This window comes from Pteropus medius, unplaced genomic scaffold (genome assembly GCF_902729225.1).
Source record: "Pteropus medius unplaced genomic scaffold, Ma_sr-lr_union100, whole genome shotgun sequence".
Taxonomy (NCBI): Eukaryota; Metazoa; Chordata; class Mammalia; order Chiroptera; family Pteropodidae; genus Pteropus; species Pteropus medius.
This window is the reverse complement of record NW_024340695.1, coordinates 4,640,532-4,667,486: the sequence shown is the minus strand read 5'-3', so window position 1 is coordinate 4,667,486 and position 26,955 is coordinate 4,640,532. Positions and strand designations below refer to the sequence as shown.

At 43.4% G+C, this 26,955-nt stretch overlaps 1 protein-coding gene across 2 annotated transcripts in view; it reads left to right on the top strand.

The window, feature by feature from the left end:
- SYNDIG1 (synapse differentiation inducing 1) overlaps positions 1-22,522 on the top strand; it is a 254,701-nt gene extending 232,179 nt beyond the window's left edge. For both annotated transcript variants that reach the window (XM_039864680.1, XM_039864686.1), the window contains one exon: positions 22,246-22,522. In XM_039864680.1, the coding sequence (XP_039720614.1) occupies positions 22,246-22,404 (159 nt within the window). In that variant the 3' untranslated portion in view covers positions 22,405-22,522. The remainder of the gene's footprint in view (positions 1-22,245) is intronic.
- The last annotated feature ends 4,433 nt before the right edge of the window (positions 22,523-26,955 follow it).

Genomic DNA, 26,955 nt, shown 5'->3' with positions numbered 1-26,955 from the left:
GGTTCCATATAAATTTTAGGATTATTTGTTCTAGCTCTCTGAAAAATGTCATTGGTATTTTGATAGAGATTGCATTGAATCTATAGATTGCTTTGGGTAGTATGGCCATTTTAATGATGTTGATTCTTCCTACCCATGATATATATACTTCCATTTATTTATATCCTCTTCAATTTCTTTTTTCAATGATTTATAATTTTCTAAGAACAGGTCTTTTACCTCCTTGGTTAATTTGATTGCCAGGTATTTTATTGTTTTCGATGCAATTCTAAATGGGATTGTTCTCTTAATTTCTCTTTCCGAAAGTTCATCATTATACACATGGCCTCATGTGTATAAAAATGCCACTGACTTCTGAATATTTATTTTGTATCTTACTACTTTATTAAATTCATTGATCAGTTCTAACAGTCTTTTGGTGGAATCTTCAGGGTTCTCTATATATAGTATCATGTCATCGGCAAATAACAAGAGTTTTACTTCTTCCTTTCCAATTCAGATACATTTATTTCTCTTTCTTGTCTTATTGCTGTAGCTAACTTCCAATACAATGTTGAATAGTTGTGGTGAAAGTGGACATCCTTGCCTTGTTCCTGACAAGGAAATCACATTTAGCCTTTTTAGCCTTAAGGAAAACACTTTTAGCCTTTCCCTCAATGTGTATGTTAGCTGTAGGTTTGTCATATATGACTCTTATTATGTTGAGGTATATTCCCTCTCTTCCCACTTTGCTGAGAGTTTTTATCATAAATGGATGCTGGATTTTGTCAGACGCTTTTTCTGCATCTATTAATATGATGCAGATGGTTTTCATCTTTTGATTTGTTGATGTGTTGTATCACATTAATTAATTTGTAGATAATAGTCCCAACCTTGCATTCCAGGAATCAACCCAACTTGATCATGGTATGTGATATTTTTAATGTATTGCTGAATTTTATTTTCTAATATTTTGTTGATTATTTTTGCATCAATGTTCATAAGAGATATTGGCTTATAGTTTTCTTTTTCTGAAATTTCTTTGTCTGGTCTTGCTATCAAAGTAATGGTGGCCTCATAAAGGAAGTTAAGAAGCCTTCCCTCTTCTTGAACTTTTTGGAATAGTTTGAGAAGAATAGGTATTAATTCTTCTTTGAATGTTTGTTAAAATTTGCTTATGAAGCCAACTGGTTCAGGACTTTTGGGGGTGGGGGAAGTTTTTGATTAATGATTCAATTTCATTGGTAGTAATTGATAATTTCAGAATCAGTCTTGGGAGATTGTATATTTCTAGGAATGTATCTATTTCCTCTGGATTGTCCAATTTGTTGGTGCGTAATTGCTCACAGTATTTTCTTATTATCTTTTGTATTTCTGTGGAGTCTACAGTTAATTTCTCCTCTTTCATTTCTGATTTTATTTATTTGAGTCCTTTTTTTTCTTGATGAATCTGGTTAAGGGTTTGTCAATTTTGCTCATCCTTTCAGAGAACCAGCTCCTGGTTTCATTAATCTTTTGTATTGTTTCTCTAAATTCTATTTTGTTTATTTCCACTCAGATATTTATTATTTCCTTCCTCTGTTCACTTTGGGCTTTGTTTGCTTCTCTTTTTCTAGTTCTTATCAGTGTAAAATTACATTGTTTATTTGAGCTTTTTCTTGTTTCTTGAGGGAGGCCTGTATTGCTATGAATTTCCCTCTTAGGACTGCTCTCACTGTGTCCTGTAGATTTTGAGTTGTTCTGTTTTTATTTTCATTTATTTCTAGCTATTTTTTATTTCTTCCTTGATTTCATTGATAATGCATTTCTAGGTAATATTTATTTCTTCCTTGATTTCATTGATAATGATTTCATTGTTTCATAGCATGTTATTTATCCTACATGTGTTTAAGTATTTTCCAATTTTTTCTTGTAGTTGATTTCTAGTTTCATACCATTGAGATTGGAGAAGACAGTTGATATGATTTCTGTATTATTAAATTTATTGAGACTTTTTTTGTGTCCTAACATGTGGTCTAACCCATGTAGACTTAAGAAGAATGTATATTTTTCTGCTTTGGTGTGAAATGCTCTGAAAATATCTACTAAATCCATCTGGTCTAATGTGTCTTTTAGGCCCCTTGTTTCCTTGTTGATTTTTTGTTTGGAAGATCTGTCCATTGGTTTCAATGGGGAGTTAAAGTCTACTATGAGTGTATTACTGTTGATCTCTCCTTTTTATTCTCTCTTTGTCTTTGAATTTTGGCATTTTAATTATGATGTGTCTTGGTGTAGGTCTGTTTGAATTTCTTTTGTTTGGGACTCTTTGGGTTTCCTGAACTTGTATGTCTAATTCCTTTGCCAGGTTAGGAAGTCATTATTTTCTGTCATTATTTTTTCAAATAGATTCTCAGTCCCCTGCTGTTTCTCTTCTCCTTCCATTACTCCTATGGTCCAGATATTGTTATGCTTCATGTTGTCCCAGAGGTCTCTTAAACTATCCTCATTTTTTAAAATTCTTTTTTTCTTTTTGTTGTTCTGATTGGGTGTATTCTGCTACCTTGTCTTCAAGTTCACTGATTCTATCTTCTTCCAATCTACTGCTGAATCCTCCTAGTGTATTCTTCAGTTATTGTATTCTTCATTTCTCTCTGGTTCTTTTTTATGGTTTCTATGTCCTTTTTCATGCTTGCGATCTCTCTGTTGAGGTTCTCATTGTGCTCATCCATTCTCCTCCTAAATTCATTAAGCATCCTTATAACCATTATTTTGAACTCTGTCTCTGGTAAGTTGCTTGCCTCCATTTCATTTAGCTTATTTTCTGGGATTTTCGCCTGTTGTTTCATTTGTGGCACATTTCTTTGTCTTCTCATTTTATTAGCCTCTCTGTGTTCATTTCTATGTGTTAGGAATATTTGCTTCATCTCTCAGCCTTGGCCAGATGGCCTTATGTGGATGGTGTCCTGTTTGGCCCACTGGCTCATTCTCCCTGATCCCCTATGCTGGGGCCTCTGGACATGTTCTTTGTGTGGGTTGTGTGTGTTCTTCTGTTGTTGCCAAGTCTTTATTGTCATTAGTACATCAGTGGATGGGATTAACGCTCTGGCTGACTAATTGTGGGAAATGGCTGCTCCCACAGGGTAAGAGTTGCTGTGTTGGGGCTCACCCCACTGAGTAGGATTTGCCCTAGTGAGCTTGTGTACTTGTTGCAACCACACTTTGTGTGTACCGCTAATGGAGCTAGTCAGGAGTTGCTCTGTTGTGGTCTGGTGCCAGCCTCTGGGTGCGTTGGTTTGGTAACCCTTTGAGAGGAGCTCCCTGGAAGGCCAAGGTCAGCCACTGCCTTTAATTTCTCAAGTTACATGGTGGGAGCTACAAAATGATCCACAGATGGTTGTTACTTATACTAGATCTTTAGGTAAGTGGAAGAGACAATGCTGTAGGCAGATCTTTAGGTAAGTGGAAGAGACAATGCTGTAAGCAGATGGGGTTATACCCCATCCCTGACCTGGGGCAGTTTAGCAGAAGGACCAGTGCTCCTCAAAACCTGACACTCTCTGTCAGTTGCCCATAAGTTTCTGAAATTGGAAGAGCTTCTGGGTGATATGCATGTTGGGTGGTATAGGGACCCTGGGAGTCTCCTGGATCTATTGAGTAAATTTCCCCCTACCACTGCAATGTTAATTTACATGCCAGTGCTGTCTCTGTGGCTCCCTGTACAAGTTTCCAATCATAGCAAGGTCAGCTGCTGCCCACTTCAGGCCTGCAAACACCCAAGCTCTTTTTAAGAATTACTGAAGCTTGTAGGCATGAGTTTGTGGCCTGCCACTGAATGCTTCTCTCAGATAAATGGGCTTTGTGTGGACTGCACAAACTGAGTGCTATTGTTTGCTGTTGAATTCATGACCCAAGGAAAGAACAGAATGGGCTGCCCGAGAGCAGACTTGCCACAGGTAATCATTGGTTAGGTGGGGCATCATCTCAGTGAGGCACAGGGCCATCAGGCCTACACAGCACCAGATTTGCTGCCAACTCTGGGACTGCAGGCTCCCACCAAAGTCAGATATCACTGCATGACCTGCTGCTGTCTGAGATGGGCCCACAAAACCCCTGAGATCTGCCCAAGTGATACTGTATCTTGTGCTGGCATCAGTGATCTTCTTGTAACTGTATTCCCTGAACTTTGCTCACTTCTCTGGCTGAGATCTGTTGTCTGGGCAGAATGCACCATGTCAGGGCAGGAGCAGCTGTCTGTCAGTGGGCTGCAGGCACTTTGTGGCTTGGGTGAAGCAAGATCTCAGGAAGACAAGGGCTTTCAGGCTAATCCAGCCTGAAATTTCTGTGCCTGTGTGTTCCTGCTGTAGTCACAGATCACAGTGAGACCAGCTGCTGCCTGGGGTGGTCCCACGGTCCCCTGAGGTCTCCCCACAAGATCTTGCAGTTCTTGCTGGCAGCAGAGGTCTGCCTACAATTGATTTCCACAGCAGCGCCCACTTTGTGCTAGCCAAAGTTTGTTGCCTGTGTTGATCGGAAGACCAGGGTGAGGGGCACAGAGTTGGCAGTTGACTGTCAATGGGCTACCTAGGGCAACTTGTGAGTTGGTTGGGGTGGGGTCTCAGGGACCAATACAGCCTCAGATTTGCTGCAACTCCAGTAACCATTTGACTGTCCCCACAAAAGTCACAGATCACAGCAAAACCAGCTACTGTCTGAGACTGGCACACAGATCCCCAAGATCCACACAAGTTCATGTTGGCAGCAGTGATTTGCCTGAAACTGTCTCTGAAATGCGCACTCACAGTGCTGTCAACCAGCCAGGACACATGGGACCCTAAAAAGGTGCAGGGTGTGGCAGCCACCTAGCAACAAAAGCCCCTGGGCAATCTGCAGGTTCGGTGGGGCAGGCTGATATCCTCAGGCCAGCGCTTCAATATTGGCCCTGTGGGAGGGGTCTGCATGGGCAAGCTGGAGAGGTCTGTATATTGCCCCATAGCAGGGCCCAACAAAGGCACAATGGTGGCTGCCCATCCAGCCCTCATTCTGGCACCAGGAAATGTTGTCTTTCCTCATAAGAATCTTGCAAGAGTCTCTGACCCACTGCCAGTGCCACAGGTGAGTATCCGCAGGTCAGAGAGTCTGTGTGTGGTCTCTTCAAAGGGGCATCTAGGCTTTCAGTCTCCTTCTGTCTCACACACACGGCCAGAACCCCCTCTGATTTTTACAGTCAGAACTATGGGGAACTCCTCTTTCCTAGGCTGGGAAGCCCCCAAATGAGGCCAGAACCCCTCTCTCCTTCAGGGGAGCCTCCATAGCCTCGCTCTCCCTCCCAACATTTCTCCACTACCAGCTGGCTAGGGTCCAGCCCAACTCATCACTGCACCCCTCCTACTAGCTTCAATGCAGCTCCTTCTTTATATTATCATACATATGTGCCATGATCAAATGGACTTCAAGTGATTCTCCACGTTGATTATTCTATAATTTAGTTATAATTTCGATGCAGACCTGGGAGAAGGTGAACTCTGCTTTTACCTAGTCCACCATCTTCCCCTACTGTTTCATCAAAATTTCTTAAAATCGAGAGCAGGCAATCCTGCTACACAAGTAGTAAAAAATGAATACACGTGAACTTAACTTATGAATTTACTAAAATTACTTTAAATTTAAATTATGCTAAAAGCTTTACTAAAATTACCATAAAATAAAAATCATAAAATCATGACATAAAAAAAGAGATTGGACATAGAGCAACAGGAAACAAAGATATTAGCACATTTTGGGTAAGTATATAGAGAGAATTTCTCTATAGTCTGCTCTATATGTGTACACATAACATCTAGTTGGCCTTTGGTGCTCCTAAATGTCATAGCTGCAAGTGATTGACTGACATTTGAGAACTCCTCTAACCTGAAAAAATGACACCTGAACTTATGAGGAAGGGTAGAAGGAGGAACTTGAATAAAGAGACAATGAAAAAAATAGAAAAATATCTTTCAAAAAATCAATAGAATTAATATTTTCAGAGAGAGGAGAATTAAATTTCTGAAACAAAACAAAAAGTTGTGAAAAAGCAACAGTGAAAGAACAAAAAGAATTCTTGGAAATTAATCATGATACACAAAATAAAATCCTACGAAGGCTTGGAGTACAGTTGAGGAAGAAATATTTCATAAAGTATTAACTAAAGGCCAGAGGTGGACAATAGTACAAAAAGGAGGCAATTGGAGGATTAATTCAGAGATTGAACATCAAGGCATTTAAAATAAAATTTTAGAACCCCAGAGATAAAAGGGGTTTCCCAAAAGCTTCCAGAGAGAAGAAACTAGTTACAGCAGTAAATGTGGTATAAGGAGAATGCTAGACCTTTTGATAGGATTGGAAGTGAGAAGAGTATGGGCCCAGATCTTCATAAATCTGAGGAAACATAATTTCTAATGTGGAATTCTGTACCTAGCCAAACTATTAATCAAGGGTAATGGTGGTGGTGGTAGTACATGGTCATTTACAGACATGTGAAGTCTCAAAAACATACCATCCATGCTCTAATAGTTCTCATGGGGGTTTCAGCAGCATGTGTTGCTAGAACAAATCTTCCTGAGGTCCAGGAAACAAAAACTGTAACATAGAAGGAAAGCAGAAGGAATTCCCAAGATGTAGTTAAAGAAATGGCATCAAAGAGCAATCAGATTAAATTGGAGCAGAAAGATAGCAAACCCAAGGAGTGTGGTCTCCATGAAAATAATAAGGAATTGATTGATTATCTGATAATGTTTGATCATATTGTGAAATAATGTATTGAGAGACTATTGGTGAGTGTGGTAAAGAAAATGAATAATTCCATCAATCAGATGAGACACTACAGTAATCAAGGCTAGAAGAGAAGAAACAACACAAGCAGTGAAGGGAATGTTCATAGTCAGATAACAGGTTAACTAAATGCTGTAATGACTGCATTAGAAGGATAGGGAAAAGGAAAGAGATGACAATTGGGGTGAGGCAGAAGCAGGGGCAGAGGAGGTTTATAAGAAAGCAACTCCTTATCTACCACAATTATCAGTGATAATTACTTGATAAGTTAATAAATTAAGAAATTAAAAAATTATAACATTTTAAGAAATTAGTAAATACCAGACAAATCCACTAAAAAGTTTATAACATGTCTTTGGGAAAGGACCTCAGTGATACAGAAGTACTCATGACACCGCTGCTGATGTTTTATTTTTGAAATCTTTTGTACCATATATTTTATAAAATCCTGCATGCATACTTTGCTGTGATCATAAAAACTGTTTTACAAACTAAGCATATACGCACCCTATTATCAGCATTTCTACTCCTACCTATATACCCAACAAAAATAAATATACATGCTCATTAAAAAAATACTAGAAGGTTTATGTTCATAGCAGCCCTATCATAGTAGCCCCAAGCTGGAAATCGCCCAAATGCCTTTGCACAAGAGAATGGACAAATAAATCATAGTATGTTCATGAAGAAGGACACTAAAGAAAAAAATATCTATAACTACATGCAATAGGGATGAATCTCACAAAGTGAAGGAAGCCAGGGTTTATGTTATAAGATCTGTTATAGAAAGTTCCAAAGCTGGCAACAATAGGGGCAGTGGCAGGCTTTCAGGTGGTGGTCCTGTTCTGTTCTTGGTCCAAATGCTGATTACATGGATGTGTGCACTTATGAAAATTTACCAAGCTGTACATTTATGAATTGTTCACTTCTTCTATGAATCTTATACTTAGTATATATGCGTGTTTATGTAAACAAATTTTCAAAAGAATGAAAGACATGGGGAAAGCCAATATGCAAAAATATGGCTATTTACAGTTGTTTAAATTTAAGAAATGGAGATGGTGGCAAATTTCAATCCCTCTGATTTTGTCTATAATTCTAATTTAATAATAGAACTTATGATCATTATTACTCCCTAACAACCTGCATTTTGAGCATCTGTGACATCCAGAAGAGAACTGGAGTGAGATGGGGCTGCACTGGGTAGGACAGCAGAGTAGGGGGTGCTTTTGGAATGTAAACCACAAGCCAAGAGATGGGCATTGCTTGAATCTAAGTCTCAGCCACTAGCCTGCACAGGAGAAGGTGGCAGTCAAAGGGCATGAGGAGGCAGGGCTGAGTGGAAAGTACCTCTTTGTCCACCCCCAAGGACTCCCATTTTGCTTGGGTTCTTCTTAAATTCCCTGTGCCCTCACTGGAAAATTCCCAGCCTCCTGGCCCTCCTCTTACAACGAGGAAAACCTGAGTGTGTGGGGAAACCAAGATAGGCTTCTCTCTGCATGAGACCAGAAGCTAGCACGTGGGAGAGTACAAGAGCCTGAAACCATTTGAGGCCTAGCTGCAGGGAGGAACATCTAATGGGAAGGCCGCTCATGAGCTGAGTGGCTTCAAGAGTTTGGGCTTCTCAAATCTCACATGGAGAATGTCCCACATTGGCCTGGCACAGTGGTTGTTGTTTCCTTAGATTTATGTTGTTGTGATTGTGTTCCCTGTAAAAATGACATCCACAGAAGAGGTGGCATCGATGAGAGGAACCTGTAGACATCTCCATAGGAAGTTCCTTCCCCGTGAGTGCAGTGATCCAGACCAAGGTTGGGTGGCTCTGTGAAGGCCCATACTCAGCCTGAGCCCAGGCAAATCAGTGTTTGAGTCAGATGTTACTAGACACAGTTGGTACATTCATTGTATAACTGATTTCCTTTCTGCCATTCAGACCTAACAACAAAAGATTTATTTCTTTAAATGGATTAAAATAGAAAAGTTGCTTAAAAGGAGTAGCAGGGGTGGGAGTCATCCGTAAAAATACACCTGGAATTAAATTCATGTAAGGAAAGAAACATATATGTTGAGACTTAAGTGTCAGACCACCTGCCTTTGAGAGGTTTTCCATCCTCCAGGTTCATTATGTCTAAATTATCTTATTCTCATTCAGAATATCACAGAGTCTGCCTCTCCAAGTACAGTTCTGAGTGCCTTGTGAGTGCTTACTGAATGTTAGGCAGTAATAAATAATGGAAATAACCTTTGTGATATTGCAAAGAAATGTAATATAACCAGACAGATATTGGTACTGGAGGAAAAATGAGCCATAAAGTCCCCGAAGTGCTACAAATTTCTGAAAAGGTGGTTCTGAAGGCAGTAAATGTCTTCAGGAGCCCATCACAAATCTTGGAGGCTGGTGTCCAGGCCCTGACATTTTCTGCTAAGGCTCTCTCAGCTGTGCCTGGACCCAAATCCTTAACAAGAATGGAAAGAATGTGTCTATGGATTTTGTGGAATGTGAAAACATCCAACCTTACCCATTCTTACCCTTAAAATAAGTAAGTGTAAGAAAGACAAAGTAGTGGAGCTACATTTCAGGGAAAATCATGATTTTCCCTGAAACAACAGTAGTTGTTTCCCAGCTAAAGGAAAAGAGGGCTTTGGCAAAAGCTTATGGGAAACTGAATCAAGAACTAGGAGAAATGTTGGGCCAAAGTTCCTGGTCTACCCGAGAGGCACTAGAGCCCAGGCACTTCAGAACATCTCTCGGTCAGCTAGAGAAGGGGATGGTCGCATACCAGGGGATGGAGTTTAATTTAGAGGACCTTGCCTCAGTGTCACCAATGTCTAGAGTCAGTGCAACTCCTTTGAGAGATTCCAAATATGAAGAAGGCCTGTGGACCCTCTAACTGAAAGTAAGCTCGTGCCAGGCCCTGTAGAAGTCCAAAAGCCTCCTCAAGTAATCTGAAAATTTAAGGGGCTCTTCCTTCTTGTGGGTCACCCATTTCCTTCATCTTGCATCTGTTTTATTATCTCCACTTGATGTCGAACCAAATTGGGGAGGGAGGTAAAATAAATCTACACATAAATCCATATAAGGAAGGCATGTTGTAGAGCCAGTTTCCCAGGGGGCCAGGGAATACCCCCCACACAGTGTGCAGCCTGGCAGTTTTAAGCATTTTGCCTTCTTTTGATTCACCCCACATTGGGGTTCTTCTCGCCTTCCCTCACTTCTCCTTCCAGTGGGGTTTTCTGCCATGTTTTCTTCTGAATCTATGCTACCAATATGGTGTCCCCAGCCACATTTGACTATTTAAATTAATTAAAATTAAATAATATTAAAATTCAGTTCCATAGTCACACTAGCAACATTCCAATTGTTCAATAGTCATAGGTGGCTAGTGGCCACCATGCTGGACAGCACAGACAAAACATCTCCATCAATCACAGAAAGCTCTCCTCTACAGCACCTGCCTGAACAGTTCCTCTCCAGACTCTGTTTTCCCGAATCTTCTCCCCTTCTCTCCTGTATTCCCTGAGGAGCAGCAAATCTCTCTCTCTCTCTGTCCTGGAGAGCATTGCATCATGCTCACACTTAGATTGCCAAGATGTTCCAGGTGCTCTCAGAACCAAACAGGCTTCATTATCTATAGTAAGGAGACATAGCTATAAATATTTTCTTTCTGGATATGCCTTGATATGTATCATCCTTATCAGTTTGAAGACTCTGTATAAGACCAGTGATTATCAGCCAAGGGGATGCTTCCAAGGGGTTCCTATACAGGGTGGAAATGTTTCTGACCAAAGCATGTTGCACTTGGAGAAAAAGCTGACAGTTGCTGCACTGTTCTCTGCAGTTTATTCACCGAGTGATGTGTGCTGAGCCCATCTAGGAATGGTAAACATGCGGGCCCTGCTGGGGGATTGGCCTGGTGTGAAGGGAGAAAGGCAAGTACAAGTGCACCAGGGAGGTATGGGCTGAAATGGAGAACTCAGGGGCCCTCAGGAGCCTTTCCCTCAGCAGGAGGCAGGCCAGGCTCCAATGAAGATATAATAGATGAATTAGGCATTCAAATGGTGATAAATGGTGAAAGGCCACTGCAAATACATAGGCCAGAAGAGGGTCTGGAGAGGGGAGCCACTTGATGAATCTCATTTACATCTATGTTTATAGGAAAATTAGTATCTCATTTCATTTCTCCTATAGATTTATAAAATGAGTTTCTTTATTCTTTATTGATAATTCTTACCTGTTCATTTAATTCTTGTTAGAATCATTTCTAAAATTATCTTGGAGTGCAAGAGTAGATTTTTAAAACTATGCTTTCTTTCAATTATTGACCTACCCATAGATATCCACTAACCTGACTTCTCTGCTAACAAACAGCATAGATTATTTTGGCCTGTTTAGTACTTTATGTGAATAGAATCATGTGTCCTGCTTCTTCTGATAAAATTATGTTCCTGAAGTGTATTTCATTGCCATTATTGGATATTATTATTATTTATCCTTTTTACGGTTTTTGGACACTGGACTGGTTTTCCATTTGGGGGCTATTACAGTTAATGCTGTGAACGTTCTTGTAGATGCCTTTCAGTGAATATAGGAAAATTTCCTGTTGAGCATTTACCATGAAGGGAACTGTCATATATAACGTATTGATATGTTCGGCTCTAAGAAGTACTAAGGTTTCTCCAAGTAGTGACACGAATTTACACTCTCACCAGCAGTTTTTGAAAATTTTAGTTTTTCCACATTCTTGCCAATATTTTGTACTGTTTCTCTTTTCTATTTGAGCCATTCTGAGGGTTGGCGTATAGCACTGTTCTTTTAAGATGCATTCTACAATGGCATGCCTACAGACCTGAGAAAAAGAGGTTTAGTCTCTTCTCCCAGCTTGCCAACCATGGTGTCCGTTGTGTTGGAATCAGACATGGTGAGCAAGTAGAAATAGCAGATAGAGAAGACTTACCCACCTTGGATTGTCATATGAGGCCTCATGCCCTCTGGGCCTGCAAAGCATATAAAACTTTCTTTCTCATCTTGACAATTTGGGTGGGTGCTTTGCAGAGCCCCACATACATTCTGAATCACTGACTCCAGTTTGCTTGAGATAGGCCATGTGTTTTCCATCAGCATTTTCTGAAGAGGTCCACTTGCCCTCAGTTGGGCTCCACTGGACAGGATCTAAGACAGTTCCCATGACACCCCACATCTGGGCCCTGGGAAACATCCATGCCTCTTTTTCCCTGACTGATGGAGAGGTCCCGACCTGTCCCCACAGAGTAGTACTCCTCTTCATTCTGACGCTGAAGCTGCTGGCCTACTCACCTAGATTCTCCAGGCAAGACTTGGTCTACCCTCTGTGCAGGGGCTTCAGCATGCTAGCAAACACCAAGAGAAATCTCTTTGGTAAGTCTGGGACCTCAGGTGGGCAGGAAAAGGGGAGACGTGACAGGAAGTAGGTGAGAACAGCCTGGTTAATCCCTGTAGGCAAGACCTGGACGTGCCAAGAGGCATTAGAATAAAGCAGGGCCTGGAAGCAGGTCAAAGACCACAAGAAGGAGCCAGTCCTGCAATGAAACCACCCCATTAACATTACTAATCACGAGTTCTGTTACCACAAGAAGTGTTTGTGGGTAAATACAGCTTAAGAATTAAAAAGTCCCACCTAAGAAATGTGAATTTGACTTAATTACTCTATAAACTGGTCATTTCTTACCATGAAAACCTGAGCAAAATGAGCTTTAAATGTGTTTAAGGAGCATTCTGTCTTCTGAAAGCATGTTCCCCTGGCACAGCGGTTTGTCATGATAGTTGTCCCAGCCTCAGGAGGTATGACCACTGGTGCACGTGGTGACTGACCTCATGGTTTTATCCAGTGAATCATGATTCTGATGGCGGCAATTTTAGACAAAGCTGTTTATATGATTTTCATTTCTTTCGTTTAAATAGCACTTCACTTAAGGGAGAAGAAAGTTCCTTTCATAAGCTTTAGCACTAATATTTTACTTTTGTTTTTAACTTTAAAATATGATTTTCTACATATCTTTGCAAACAAGTAAGTGAGGGTAGTTATGTATCCAAAGAACCAGATTGCACATTTTGAGTTTCAACATGAAATGTTCCAATGGGGTGTACATGAGCTCAGCACCTTCTGAGTGTGAGTTTAAAAGACATTTCTCTTATCTGGGTTGTGTCTGAGCCCTGCATCCAGTCAGCCAATTGGAGCCTGAGCAGTTTCTTGAGTTCTGACCACTGATTCCTGTTTTTTGATGCTAAGCCCTGTGTTAAGGCTCGCTCTCTCTCCCCTGTGACTCTACTCCAAGCAGACTTCATGAGGGTAGAAGTCACAGCTCACTGGGTCCCACTGAGCTCCCACTGGCACACAAAAGTTGCAGCTTGGTTGTTGTTCAGTACCTAGCCAGCCACCTGCACTTTTTGTTTCCTGAGCAAAAGTTTCCCCAAAAGAAAGTAACACACTTCCCTGGTGACCTGTGGGAAAAAAGGGCAAGGACAAGGGAGAAGGTCCCTACCCAAAGGAGGAACAGGCACTCTCCTGCTATGTTCAGAGCATGAATGGGATTGCAGACTGGGTCAGAGGCTGGTTGGTGCCAGACACACCCTTCTGTTCAATGCTTTGGCTCTCATGGTTCTGCCTTCATGGTGACAGAGGCAGTGCTGAGAGAAAGCTATCTGTTGACCTTTGGAACACAAGCTCAAAAGGGAGGTACAACACTTAGCCTAGACTCAGGAGCCCAAATCTGTCACTTCCCTGATGGTTGACACCAATGTGATTCTGCTGTGACAGGAGGAGCTGTCTACTGTGATATCGTGTATGTGTCCTGCAGTTTCATAGGAGTTTACAGTCACCCTGGGCAAGTAGGAGCAGACCCTGTGAGCACCAGCCTGAGCTACAGCCCAAAAAAGGGCCCTCAGGATGTAAGGGTGATCTGGCTGTGACACCCCATTGATCACCAGGGTTGATTCAGCTGATCTGGCTGGCCAGGCGGGTGTCCCCTTCCTCCCTCACCGCTCTATGTACATCCCTCCCAAAGGTGCGCACTAGAAGAGGATGACCTTTCCCGAAAGAGGAGAGGACCGTTCTTCATTCAACAGTATATGAGTAGCTGCATTCCCCTGCTAGAACTTCCAAACAAACTCTCAAAAAGAGGCCCCCAAAAGCAGATTCCTAGATGTTGCAAGGACATGCCATTTGTCTAGGAGGGGATTATGGACAGACTAGAGATAAGCAGGGCCATGAAGAAGGAGAGGAAGTTTCAGGCAAGGGAACACTATGAAAAGGTGGGACTTGCCCCACCCAGACAGCAGTGCTGAGCAAGTATATGGGCATAACCCTTAACACTATGAGGATGTCTAGGTGACTGCAGCCCATGCCCCTCCAAGCCCAAATAAAGCAGCTCCCAAATTCCTGACCCTCGGAAATGGAAACAGATGGAAGTACTTATTCTTGTTTTAAGCCACAAAATTGGGAATGCTGTGTTTCACACCAGTAAACATACCCTTGAGCCGAGAACAGACATCCCAGGTTAGCTGCTGGACACCAGGGAGCCTCTCACCAGCCACAGAGAGCCTGCAGGTCAGGCTGCCCGAGGAGGTCCTCAGGGAGCCCTCTCCAGATGGAGAGACTTTTCACAACTGATGCAAGCATTTATAACAACTGTAATTGTCGTCAGAAAATAGCCTGCCCAAATTAGATCACTTGAGGAGCGCTTATTTACAAAAGCGGTGTGGGGCGGGGTCCAAGAGACAGTGTAGTGGCTGGGGCGAGGAGCAGCTGAGGGCACAGGAGAGAGGCTTAGGAGAAGCTGGAGGAGGGGTCAGTCCTGAGACCTCACTGGTTGGTGATCCCAGTTTCCTCTGCCAATATTCGACAGGGGCTGTCAGACAGCCTTTAGGGAATGGCTGGGGGCCTGGCAGTGGACCCTGGGTCAGCCTCTCAGCCATAGGCAGGTGGCCATTGGAGAAATCTGGAGGGCAGAGAGCAGGTGGCAGTGGGAAAGCCCTCGCTGACTGGACCTACTTGGTTCCAAGGTCATGCTAAAGGCTTCACATGGACCTCGTTTCACCCTCACAGCCACCTATGGGGCTCACTATGCAGATGGGTACACTGATTTTCAGATACTCTAGTCCCCTTTTATAATCAGTGGAGTACTTGAAGCCTTGCACAATCCCAAATGAAGTCTTACACAATCCCAAATGAAGCCTTGGCTGGGAACACCTGCAACCGTGCAATGGGAGGGGCTTGAGGGCAAGACAGACTATGGGAGGAGATTAAGCCCTGCAGGTCTAGGTTTGGGGTAAGAAGCCTGCAGGCTGCTCTACAAGGCATGAGAACCATAGTGGGCACTCAGAGGTAATATGAGTAGGTCTGCCTGTGGAAGGATCTGTCTTGGGCAGCGTTAGAGGGAGCAGGAGGAGTACGGACAAGACAGGAGGAAGGGGACCCCTTAACAAGCCCAAGACCTCGTAAAATGAGTATTTGACTATCTTGGAACAAAATGCAAAAGTGGGATTAATCCTTCTGTTTTCTTTGGCTCAAGTCAGAGCTGAAGGCATTTTCCCAGGAGGATTGAGTAGGCTCAAGGACCAGGCTTCCACCTGCAAGGAGTGTTGACCCCATATAAACAGGTGTTAGCCTTATACTACCATTAGAAAGGAGGTGATCAGAAGGTTATAAACTCCTGAAGGCCATAAACCAGTCAAGAGGAAATGAGATTTAGAAATAACACCCCATAAACTGAAAACAAAACTGGGAGAGCCCAAAGTCTAGGCCACTTCCCTTCCCGCAAACTATAACCTCATGTGTGTAGTGCAGTCGATGTGCAGAAGTCAGAGTGGTGCCTCCAGGAAGGCTGAGCTTACAGACCTCCAATTTGCCCAGCTTCCTTCCCACCCACTGTGAGCCTGATGAAGTAAAACTGTGATTCTGTTGGGAAGACATAAGTCACCAGTGTCCTTTCCATGCAAGTGGATCTATGGCTTCCTCCATGCAAAGTCATCATTCTCATCCTAGTTTGCCTGGACTGTCCCAAACTAGCACAGCAAATCCCACATCATGGGAAACCAAGGCAGTTGGCCACCTTGGTCTCACACTTGTCAGCACGTTGGAATCACCTGAGAGCTTGAAAGGTGCAGAGCCCAAGTCCCAATCCAGAGCATTTGACTTACTTGGCCTGGGGTGTGACCTAGGCATCAGGAGTTTTCAAAGCTCTCCAGGGATTCAAATGTGCATCAGGCTTGAGAATTCCTGCTGTAAAGCTATCTGACATGTTACAGTTGGGGCTGATCAGATCCACAAGCTGCCCTGGGGTCCAGCTTCTCAGTGTGCTTGCTGAATACTCAACATATGAGGGTGTAGACAAGTCTACATTTCGAATTACGACAAGCAAATAACATCTGCTTATTCCAGCCAAGAAGCACCTGTGATGTCCTTCTGCCCCTGCTAGCAGATATTGGGTCTCTGTTGAACAATCACCCTAAAACCAAACAAAAACATAAATCAAGGTTCCCCAGCTTAGACTATGAGAACAAATAAGTGAGAGTGATTTTTCAAAAGACGCTTGGGGCTCCTGAGGATGAGAGCATCGGTGCTGTTTGTGCTCAGAATCCACAGGAGGAGGTGGGTGTCTGTGGAGTTGAGCTTAGGCCAAGATTTCCCAGTACCCTGCCTTCCTCATAAAGGCCACCAGAGAAACAAGGAGGATGTGCCTGTAGGCCAATACCACTTGGAAGCATTTGAGGGGTGCTGGTCTTACAGAGTTCACTTGCCTGGTCACTCATGAAATGTTTAATGAGTTCCTGCCATCCCCCTGGGATGTTAGCCCAGGCTTTGAGCAGCACACATGGACAGGGGGATGTAGACCTGTTTCTGGGGCACACAGTTGAGCAGGAAAGGCAAACACTAAAGAACATTCCTAAAATGTGTGAACTCCAATGAAATAGGTCAGGCCTCGGAGACACAGGAACTCCCAGCAGGGCCCTGAGTCCAGGGGTAAGAAATGCAGAATGGACACCCTGCCTTTCTCTCTGTATCTTTGCATTGCTCCTGTAGCAGAATCCACGGTGACAAGGAAAGTGCTAATGGCAGAGATAGCAGCAAATTCCATTTTAATACAGGATGGTTGCTTGGCTGAGGATTAGCAGTTAGTGAATTATATTCTAAGATCTTGAAGATTAGTAATGCTACTAGGTAAAATGAAACACAGCTAATGAAAACTTAATTAATTACTACTATCCTAGGAGGCTTCCCATTCTACATTCCCTTAGCCCTGCTTCATTAAAAATTGTTGGTGGTTAGCTCCCAAATGGGCTTCCAAGCCAAATAATTGAAGGAGGAAGACATAAAATTGGCCTTCAAAATGCAGAAATTAGGGAAAAGGGAGGGAAGCCATAAAGCAGACCAGAGTCCTTTCTCAACCTAATGCAGAGCTCCAGACCTCATCAGATTGGGTCGGGACCACAGAGGATTGAACTTCATTTCATGAGTTTTCTTGGAATCTCACCATTTTTGATCCATTGTAAAGGCCTTGGTGTTTTTATTGAGTAAAAAATATACTGACTCCCATACCTATCTATACAATGTATGAATACCACTGTTTATTTTTCAAATTATTTGACATACAATATTATGTTAATTTCATGTGTACAACACTGTAATTAGACATTTATAAAACTTAGGAGTAATCATCCCAATAAATCCAGCACCCATCTGACACCATACATGGTTATTACAATACTACTGACTATATTCCCCATGCTATACTCTATATCCCCATGCCTACTTTGTAACTACCGATTTGTACCTCTTAATGCCCTCCTCCTTCACACATTCCCTAACCCCTGATCAGACAACCATCAAAATGCTTTCTGTATCTATGAGCTTGTTTCTGTTGTTTGTTTATACTATTCTCTAGATTCCACCTGTGGTATTTGTCTTTCTCTGTCTGACTGAGCACAATAAACTCTAGGTCCATCCATATTGTTGGAGATGGCAAGATTTCATCCTTTTTTTTATGGCTGACTATTGTTCCATTGTATATATATACCACCTTTTCTTTATTCATTCAACCATTGATGGGCACCTAGGATGTCTCTATATCTTGGCTACTGTAAATAATGCTGCAATGAACATATGGATTCACATGTCCCTTCAAAGCAGTGTTCTGTATTTCTTCAGATAAATACACAGAAGTAGAATAACTGGGTTCTTCTTTGTCTCGTTATAGCCTTTGTTTTAAAGTCTATTTTGTCTGGTATAAGTATTGCCACCCCAGCTTTTGTTGTTGTTGTTGTTGTTTATTTCCATCTTTGTGAAACATCTTTTCTCATCCCTTTACTTTTAGTGTGTCTTTCAATTTGAAGCGGGTCTCTTATAGGCAGCATATGTAAGGGTCTTGTTTTCTTACTCATTCAGCCGCCCTTTCTTTTGATTGGAGCATTTAATCTATCTACATTTAAAGTAATTGTCTCTAGATATGTAGTTGTGGTGTTAATTCAGAACATAGCCCCTCCACTTACTCAGAAGACAACTGGCTGTCTGGCCAGCAGCCAAGAAAGGCAGTACACAAAGGGCTTTCAACAGTGCTTGCTTCCAAGGATGTTTCTGCTGCTCCCATGGACGTTATCTACTCCTATAACCAGCAGCACATCTTGCTCCCACCCACCTGAGAAGGAGGCTGCTCCTCCAGTGAGATTACCTCTCCCTCTGCTTGTGGGCATAAAAACATTGCTTACCTTTGAATTGAGGCCTTTTCTTGAAGCTTCAACCAGCCACTGCTGAAGCTTCTCCGTGCCGTGAGTAATAAAGGCATGTCACACCCCTCTGGTCCTCCCTGGTGGTTTTCCTGGAATATCCCAGGTACAGGTTCCTGGCCTAGAGCTCTTGTGTTAGAGTAATTATTGCTATTTTATTATTCATATTTTTTTCTTTTTTTCTTCTTTTTCTTAAAGAAGTCCCTCTAATATTTCCTGTAATGCTGGCCTGATCATGACAAACTCCTTTAGCTTTTTCTTGTCTGGGAAGCTCTTTATTTGTCCTTTGAGTCTAAATGTTAGCTTTGCTGGGTAGAGTAATCTTGGGTGTAGGTCTTTGGTTTTCATCACATTGAATATTTCATACCAATTCCTTCTGACTGGTAAAGTTTCTATTGAGAAATCAGCTGACAGTCTTAGTGGAGCTCGCTTGCAGGTAACAAACTGCTTTTCTCTTGCTGCTTTTAAGATTCTCTCTTTGTTTAGCCTTTGGCATTTTAATTATTATGTGTCTTGTTGTGGGCCTCTTTGGGTCCATCTTGTTTGAGACTCTGCACTTCCTGAGCTTTTATGTCTATTTCCTTCACCAGGTTAGGAAAGTTTTCAGTCATTTCTTGACATAGGTTAATTCCTTGCTCTCTCTTTTCCTTCTAGTACCCCTATGATGCGAATGTTAGTGCGCATGATGTTGTTCTGGAGGCTCCTTAAAAGATCCTCATTTTTTTTAAAGTCTTTTTTCTTATTGCCATCCTGATTGGGTGTTTTCTGCTATCTTATCTTCTAAAATGCTGATTTGATCCTCCACCTCATCTAATCTACTATTAATTCCTCCTAAGGTATTCTTCATTTCATTTATTGTAGTCTTTATTTCTGACTGGTTCCTTTTTATGTTCTCTAGCTCCACTTTTGTTTTCTATCTCCACTTCTATGTTTTCTGTCTCTTTGTTAAAGTTCTTACTAAGTTCATCTACTCTTTCCCTGAGTTCATTGAGCATCCTTATAAAAGTGTTTTGAACTCTGTGTCTGGTAGATTACTTGTCTCCATTTTATTTAGTTCTTTTTGTGGAACTTTGTTCTATTCTTTCATGTGGGACACGATTCTTTATCTTCCCATTTGGCTGCCTCTCTGTGTTTATTTCTATGTATTAGGAAGGGCCACTGTGTTTCCCAGTTTTAGGAGTAACTTTATGTAGTAGGTGTCCTATAGGACCCAGTAACACTGTCTTCCTTGGCCATCTGAGTTGGGTGTTCCAGGTATGTCACTTGTATGGGTCGTGTGTGCCCTCCTGCTGCCGTTGAGCCTTGGTTGCTGTTTTCTTATGGATGGGAGGGATTGACCCTCAGGCTGATTCATTGTGATGACCAATGGAGGAGCTGTTGTGCAGGAGCTGACCCTACAGAACAAGATTCGCTTTAGCCGAGCTCTGGTGCCTACAGTATATGCCCTTTGGGCGTGTCATCCTCAGATGTAACCCCAGGCAGTGCTCCAGCTCAGACTGAAGCTGGCCACTGGGCATGCAGACCAGGGCCTCCTGGGAGGGGCCCTGCCACAGGCCAAGTTTAGCTGTAGCCTGTGCCCTGCCCAGAGCCACCTGGCATGAGCCACCAAGAAATCAGCAAACGGCTGCCACCCACGTTAGACTTAAATATACCTCGAAAGGCCAAGCTGAAAACTGAAATTGACTGCCACTAGCACCAGGTTTGGTGCTGCTCAGCAAGATGTATGGGGCATGCTGAGGCCAGATCATGACTGTTTGGGTTTTGTGAACCTTTAAGACATTTTAGGAAAGTCTGCAGCATGAGCCAACACCAGCCATTTGTATGGAAAATGCACTAGAAGCAGCTCAGGTGGGCCCACAAGTTGAGGAGGTCAGGATCTCAGGTAATCACCAGGGCAGAGTGACCAGTGTTAGCTACCTTTTAGGAGACTCATATGTGGTAGCCACCTGGTTCTGCAAGCCAGGCATGGGAGGGTTCAGCAAAGGAACAATACCCTCTGCCAACATTTCTGTCTGGGAGAAAGCTGCCCCTCCAGCCCTCACTCTGAAACCAGACAACTCAGTTCCTCCCCATATGTTCCTGGTGCCTTTCGAGCTGCTGCCCCAGCACTGGAGCTCAGAGTAAGCGAGTCCATCAGCGATAAGTCTGAGCAGGCACTTTAAGAGGAAAGCCTGCAACTCCCTCAGCTCTCCAGCTCACTCAGCCATGATTTTTGCTGGTATTTACAGCCAAAAGTTGTGAGGCCTTCTTTTTGCAGCACTAGAACCCTTGCCTGGGGAGCCCAGTGTACGGCCAGAACCCCTCGCTTTTCTGAGGGGAGCTCCACAGCCAAAATATTTACCCAGATTCTCAACTGCCAAATACAGGTGCGGGACCAGCTCGTTTGAGATCTCTATATTCCCTACCAATCTTGAGGTAGCCTCTTCTATGTGTCACCTGTTGTAGGACTTCTGCTCAGCTAGGCTTTCCAATGATGGCTATTCTGTAATTTAGTTGCAGTTTCGATGTGATTGTGAGAGGGGGCAAGCTCAGCATTTATCTATTCTTCCATTTTGACAAAAATTCCTCTCAATTTAGAAATACTACTTTTGTCACATGGAAACGGGATCCGGCCATAATCTGGTTCCTAGAAATGGACCAGAGAGCAAGTTAGGACATTCTACCAGGAGAGTGGACTCTGCTTTTACCCTGACCATACAGAATCCCTCACCGGCATAGGGTTGACAGCCTCGGCATTACATGACACTCCTGAAAGTTATACACCTTGGTAACCTCCACCCTTATCTGCCAGATAAGCTGCCATTTTACTAGGTGTTTCCTCCATAATGATCACAGCTGAATCCCACAACAATCACCATACTCTTGGTTTTGCACCTAATCTCACTTGTAGAGCAAGATAAGGAAGGCTACACATCAGATACATCGCCCAAAATCTTTACATTCCTGCTACCTCATGACCCCAAGAAACATGAATTTTATTAGACCAACACCTTGTTATGTAATTGAACAACTATAAATCTAGATATTGGTCTTATCTCAAACCATTTTATTGGTAGATGAATTGTACCAACTCTAGCTATGCAAGGGAGGGAGATGATCAGGAAAGCATGATTCCAGGGCCACCAGCTGAAGAGTAGAATTTCAAGTATCCTGCAGTCAATTTCATGATCTCATGCCATTGTTTCTTCTCTGGGAAAAAGAACCATAATGTCCTTCCCCACACCCCTACTATGGTGTAAAGCTTAAATAAGGTAAGTGTGAACATATTTTAGAAAATTTAGTGTTATTCAAAAAAAAAAGGAAATGTCATTATTGGGTAGAAAGCAGGGCATTGGACGTGTAATATCTATCCCATCCTTGGCATACTGATGCCCAAACCCCTGGGCCCCACATTGGTGGGACTCAGTTGGGCTACTGCCAACCATGGGTGTTTTCTTAGGACTCTTTCCTTTTGTTTACACTTTGAGTGTCTTGCAGTGGTGAAGCAGTAATAAGTAAAAGACTCCCCCCTCCCCCACCGCCAATTCCTTCTTTGCCAGTTGGAGATAACTGCTGTCAATAGGGGAACATGCATAGTAGCCCTTGGCTAGTCTTTCTCCCTGGAATCAGTTAAGTTCAAGTTGGAAGGGAGCCAGAGGTAGACCCTATCCTCACTTCGTTTGTTCCAACTTTCTCATCTCGACTTCCTTTTTCTTCTCCCTCCTTCCTTTCTAACTCTACAGACGAACAAAGCTGTGGCCAAGGGAGACTTCCACCAGGCCAGCACCAGCTCTCGGCGGGCCCTGTTCTTGGCTGTGCTCTCCATCACAATCGGAACTGGCATTTATGTGGGCGTGGCCGTGGCCCTTATTGCCTACCTCTCCAAAATCAACCACCTATGAGCTTCCTCTGGGCACATAGGGGAAGAACCTGGGGTCAGCTGTATGCAGATGCAGAGAAAGCAGGGCTGGCAAGAAAGACACACCTGTCTGATGCTGTATAGTATAAATTATTGTCAAATGATTCCATAACACCCTGAAATTTTCTAGTCATGGATTTCTTTGGTTTTTACCTTTTAATATTATTTTCACAGCACTGTGTAGAACATAAGACAGATGACACTGCTAACACTTCCAAGTGGAAGCTCCAAAGATCTTCACCCATGAGGCTGTCTCTGGATGGATTCTGGTGGATTCATGACAGTGCATCTCGCTCTGCAGCCTGCCAATGCCTGGAATGCCATAGCATAAGCAATATACAAAAAGTAAAAAAAAAAAAATTTATGGAGTATGGTGCAGTAGGAAGAAGGAAGGGAACATGTCACTTTTCTGTCTGTTGCTGTTCTTGATTCCTCTGGCATTCCCCCCAGTCCATTCACCTTCCCTGTAGGAGGAAAATTGGGCTGAGCAGGAAGAAAGACAAAATTACTTGCTGGACCCCTACTACCACTGGTCTTCAGATGGGTCCAGCCCTGAGAATGCAAGGCCAGAATAGCATGGGACCTGTCCCCAGGCCCATTTTTCATTCCCTCCACACAGTTCCCAGCCTAGTAACATCCTCCCTCCCCTGGAACGTGTCCAAATTCAGCATCCACTTCACAGCAATCTACAGTATTGGGCTTCATTGATCTGTGGGGGCAGGCCACCATCTCTCCCAAGACTCCTCCCAGAAAGACCCCAAGATTTGCTCCAGGAACTCAAGGCAAAGGAGCTGTGGATGCCACCTCAGCATAAAGACACAAGAATCAGCACTCACCTTGGTGATAAGCAGTGATACTAGTGATCTTAGAAGGAGATGAACATTCTCTATCAACTAAATAAATAGCTATTTTCTTGTCATTTTTTAAGTGCAGCTATTGCTTCATGCTGCTTAAGCCATCATCAGATGGATGCTGAAAAATAATTAATCACAAACATTTTAATACCATTTTATTGATGTTTCATGAGTGTTCATTATTTAACAAAAATTATTATATTTTAGCTTTTTTGCTTAAGATTTTTCTTTCTGATTAATAACAATTCATGGGTTTCACTTATAGTTTTTACTTGTTTAAATAACTGCAGAGGCACCCAGGACTCAGCTGCTGAAACAGAAGTAGTCTCCTAAGATGAGAATCACATCATCTCTGGCTGCTTAAGTTCTACCTTGAACACTATTAATAAGTCTTATTGTCCTGATACCCTCAGTGGACACTGAGACCATCTCTCTAAGAGAGGTTCCACCCTAGTATTTACAGAATCTCTGCTACCTGGGTCCCAGCCCCAGATTTCTGATTTGATTGATCAGGGGTACAGCCTGGTGATTCCAGTGTGTGGCAGTTCAGAACCACTGTACTGGAATAAGGACTCAAGTTTGATCTCCCTCACCCTTGACCTTAAACACTTAATATTTTGAAAATTATTAGCACTGTCTTCCTGGATCAAGTCCAAGATCCTCTACCATTTGGCTCTAATGGATGTTTCAAAAACATGCTCTAGAAAGAATACGTGGAAAAAGCCCAGATGTCTCTGTAAGAGTCAGAGTAACCTGATGATGGCATGGATTTAGGATCAAACCAAACTGGATTTGAATCCAGTTGTGCTACTTTCTCGCTGTGTGATCCTAGGTATATGGGTGCACTTCTCTGAACGTTCTCTCTAAAAGAGGCCTACTTCCTAGGACTGTTGCTGAGTGCATGGACACAGAGCCCAGCACCTGGTATGAGTCATGCGTAGAGACTGGGGTGGTCACCATGATTTCCAGTGTCCAGGTAGTCATCCATTGCTTGTTTGTCTCCTCCCACCTTATCAGCCCAGTCTCTTAGGGTCTGTTCATCAGAAGCCATTGCGTAAAATGGACATCTTTGCATTTGACCTAAAACAATTCATTTTAAGTTCAAGGGGTGCCCAAAGTTCCATGTCTTTGGATTTGGCTAAGAAGTAGAACTAAGGAAGTAGGTGTGTCCTGACCCACCATCTCCACCACTGCATCATGGTTGCTTTAGGACAGCCCCTCTGTGCCCAGGCACCCTGTCTCCTGCTAAACCAACCTCCTATCTTCTCTCAGTCCCTGCCTTTTAGATGGACAAGGCTCCATTTAAAATGGCTCAGCCCTCTCTATACTTTATGAAGCTCTACCAAATCCTTCCCAGGGATGAGCACCAGGACCACATGTGGTGCCATATGGTATGACTGTTCATGTGTGTGGGAGGGTTGGGGCCAAACCTGTCAGGACAGTTAAATGAAGCGTGTGTGGCCCTGCAGCTCACTTGATAGATAAACATAACACAGCCCAGTCCTATGACCAGCAGAGGAGGTGGTTGCATATCATCTTCGGTGGCTCTGTTAGTGACTGTTCTGCAACACAGCCATCTTCTAAGTATGTCAGGGCTACCATGCGCTCCTAAATTCACATTATCCTAGTGGTCATTGCAGCCACTATGGATGAGGTACTGTCCTGCACAGGCCCTGCACACAGTCCCAAGAACCCCAGCAGATAGGTGACAAAACTGAGGTTCAGAGAAGGTAATTCACCCAGCACCAGGCAAGTGGCAGCAGTAGAGCAAGGAAAGACGCCCCAGCCTGGTGCCCCTCCAGGCAAAAAAGCACTACTGGTGAAACGTGCTTCCTTACCCCTCACCATGGCACAGGCTCATTTCTTTCTTACAAAAACTCTTTATTACAACCTTTTTATTGACAGAGAACCAGGGCACATAAGTAATTTTCCCCTAAGTCATAAGCCTGGGAAATAGCAAAGTCAAGATACATCCCAGACCATTGGATACTAAGCCCCATCAGCCTCCTCTTACACCTTGTTGCCTCAGCTGTGGCTTTACAAGCAAGAAAAATTGTGTCTGGGCCCAGAACCCATTGCTGGTGTGTCAAGACTCTTAGGGAACCAAAAGGTACTTTGGTTCATTTTCCACAGCATGTATTTGCCAGCAGGTGGTAGAAGTGATGTGGGGCAAAGGGTAGGAAGCCTGAGGTGAATTACATGTTAAATGACATCTCAGCAAAGGTAGTTATAGCATATCTCGTTCCCATGAACAGTGATCTCCCTCTTTAAGCCTTGGCATCCCAGGCCAACCTATCTCCATCTGCTGCAAGGTTCTTCCCTGTCCCTGCTTCACTAGGCATGCCTGGCTTCATCAGGTGTCCTCACTTCACCAGATGTGCCCCTCTTCACCATATGTTACCCTCTTCGCCAAGTGTCCCCTTTCATCAAGTGTCACTACTTCAACAGGTGTCCCCACTTGCCCAGATATCCCAATTCTCCCCAAGGAATTACAATGGGTCCAAGGAGAACATGGTGAGAGAGGCTGCATCTGTAGGTCACTGTGCCATCAGCAGCTGCCTAAGGTGCCACAGACAGTTGGGCCGCACAGCTGATGAAACAGGACTCTGACAATAGGACCAGCCTCTTCAAAAGCTGGGCAGGGCATTCTTCACACCAGCCAGTTATCTGGCACCTCACAAGATGCCAGCAGTCTCTCTCATTTAGAGCAGCCTCTGTGTTTTAAAAGCATTAATGGAGCAGCCTTCCCATTTGCCAACAACTGCTACCACCCCCAGATGTACAAATGCTGAATGGTTGCAGCAGCTGAAACCATGGCCAAAGCTGCCTTTTCAGAGCCCCTTGCCTGAGTTTCAGGGCCTCACCTCTAAGGTTTTATAGGGGCTCTTAGAGGCCTCTTATGGACTAGGATTCAGCACTAGCACTTATGAAGACAATTTCATGTTTCACCTTTCCACCTTCAAAGTCCACCTGCATTTGTTGCCATGAATGCTGACATCCATTGACCCAATTTACCAATAAACCATTTAGTGTAAATTCAGACCTGAGCTGAGGCTGACTTCTCTAAAAATGCAGCTGTCCCGTCTTCTATCTGTGCTATGCTGATGATGTTGGGAGCATCAGAGGGAGCCAAGAGTGGTGTAAAGTTGTGGCTGTGATGTTCCCACCCCATGATTTTTTGAAAGCCTTTCTCAGTACTCAGGTTGAACTGCCCCCAGGCTGTTTGTCATCTCACTGAGCTCCACCTGAGGGGATCAAGGCTCACCATGGGTGAAGAGGGCGGGAGAGGGAGTTGTTGGCCCCGCATTTAAGGTACATTAGGTTTTCGTGGCCTGGTGGCTGTCCTGCAGTGCAGGAAGGATAATGATGAGAACAATGATAACTGTCAGTACAGCTGCCCCACACGGCAGGACTTGATGACCTTGACAATAGAGCTCCCTATGGCTCTTTGTAGTAGAGAATGTGTCTTGAGGGCTCTAAAGATTTGCCCAAATCCGCCAGCTGAAAAATAGAGCATGGCAGGTTCAAGAGAAGTGATTAGGATGACGAGGAGAATTTGGATGCCTCCAGGGAGAAGCACTGGACCAGAGACATTCCCAGGGATGGAGCTAGTCTGAGCTTTCCAAACTCAGACAATGGTAGAGGAGCAGGTATAGTCTGAAATATTGTCTCAGATTTTC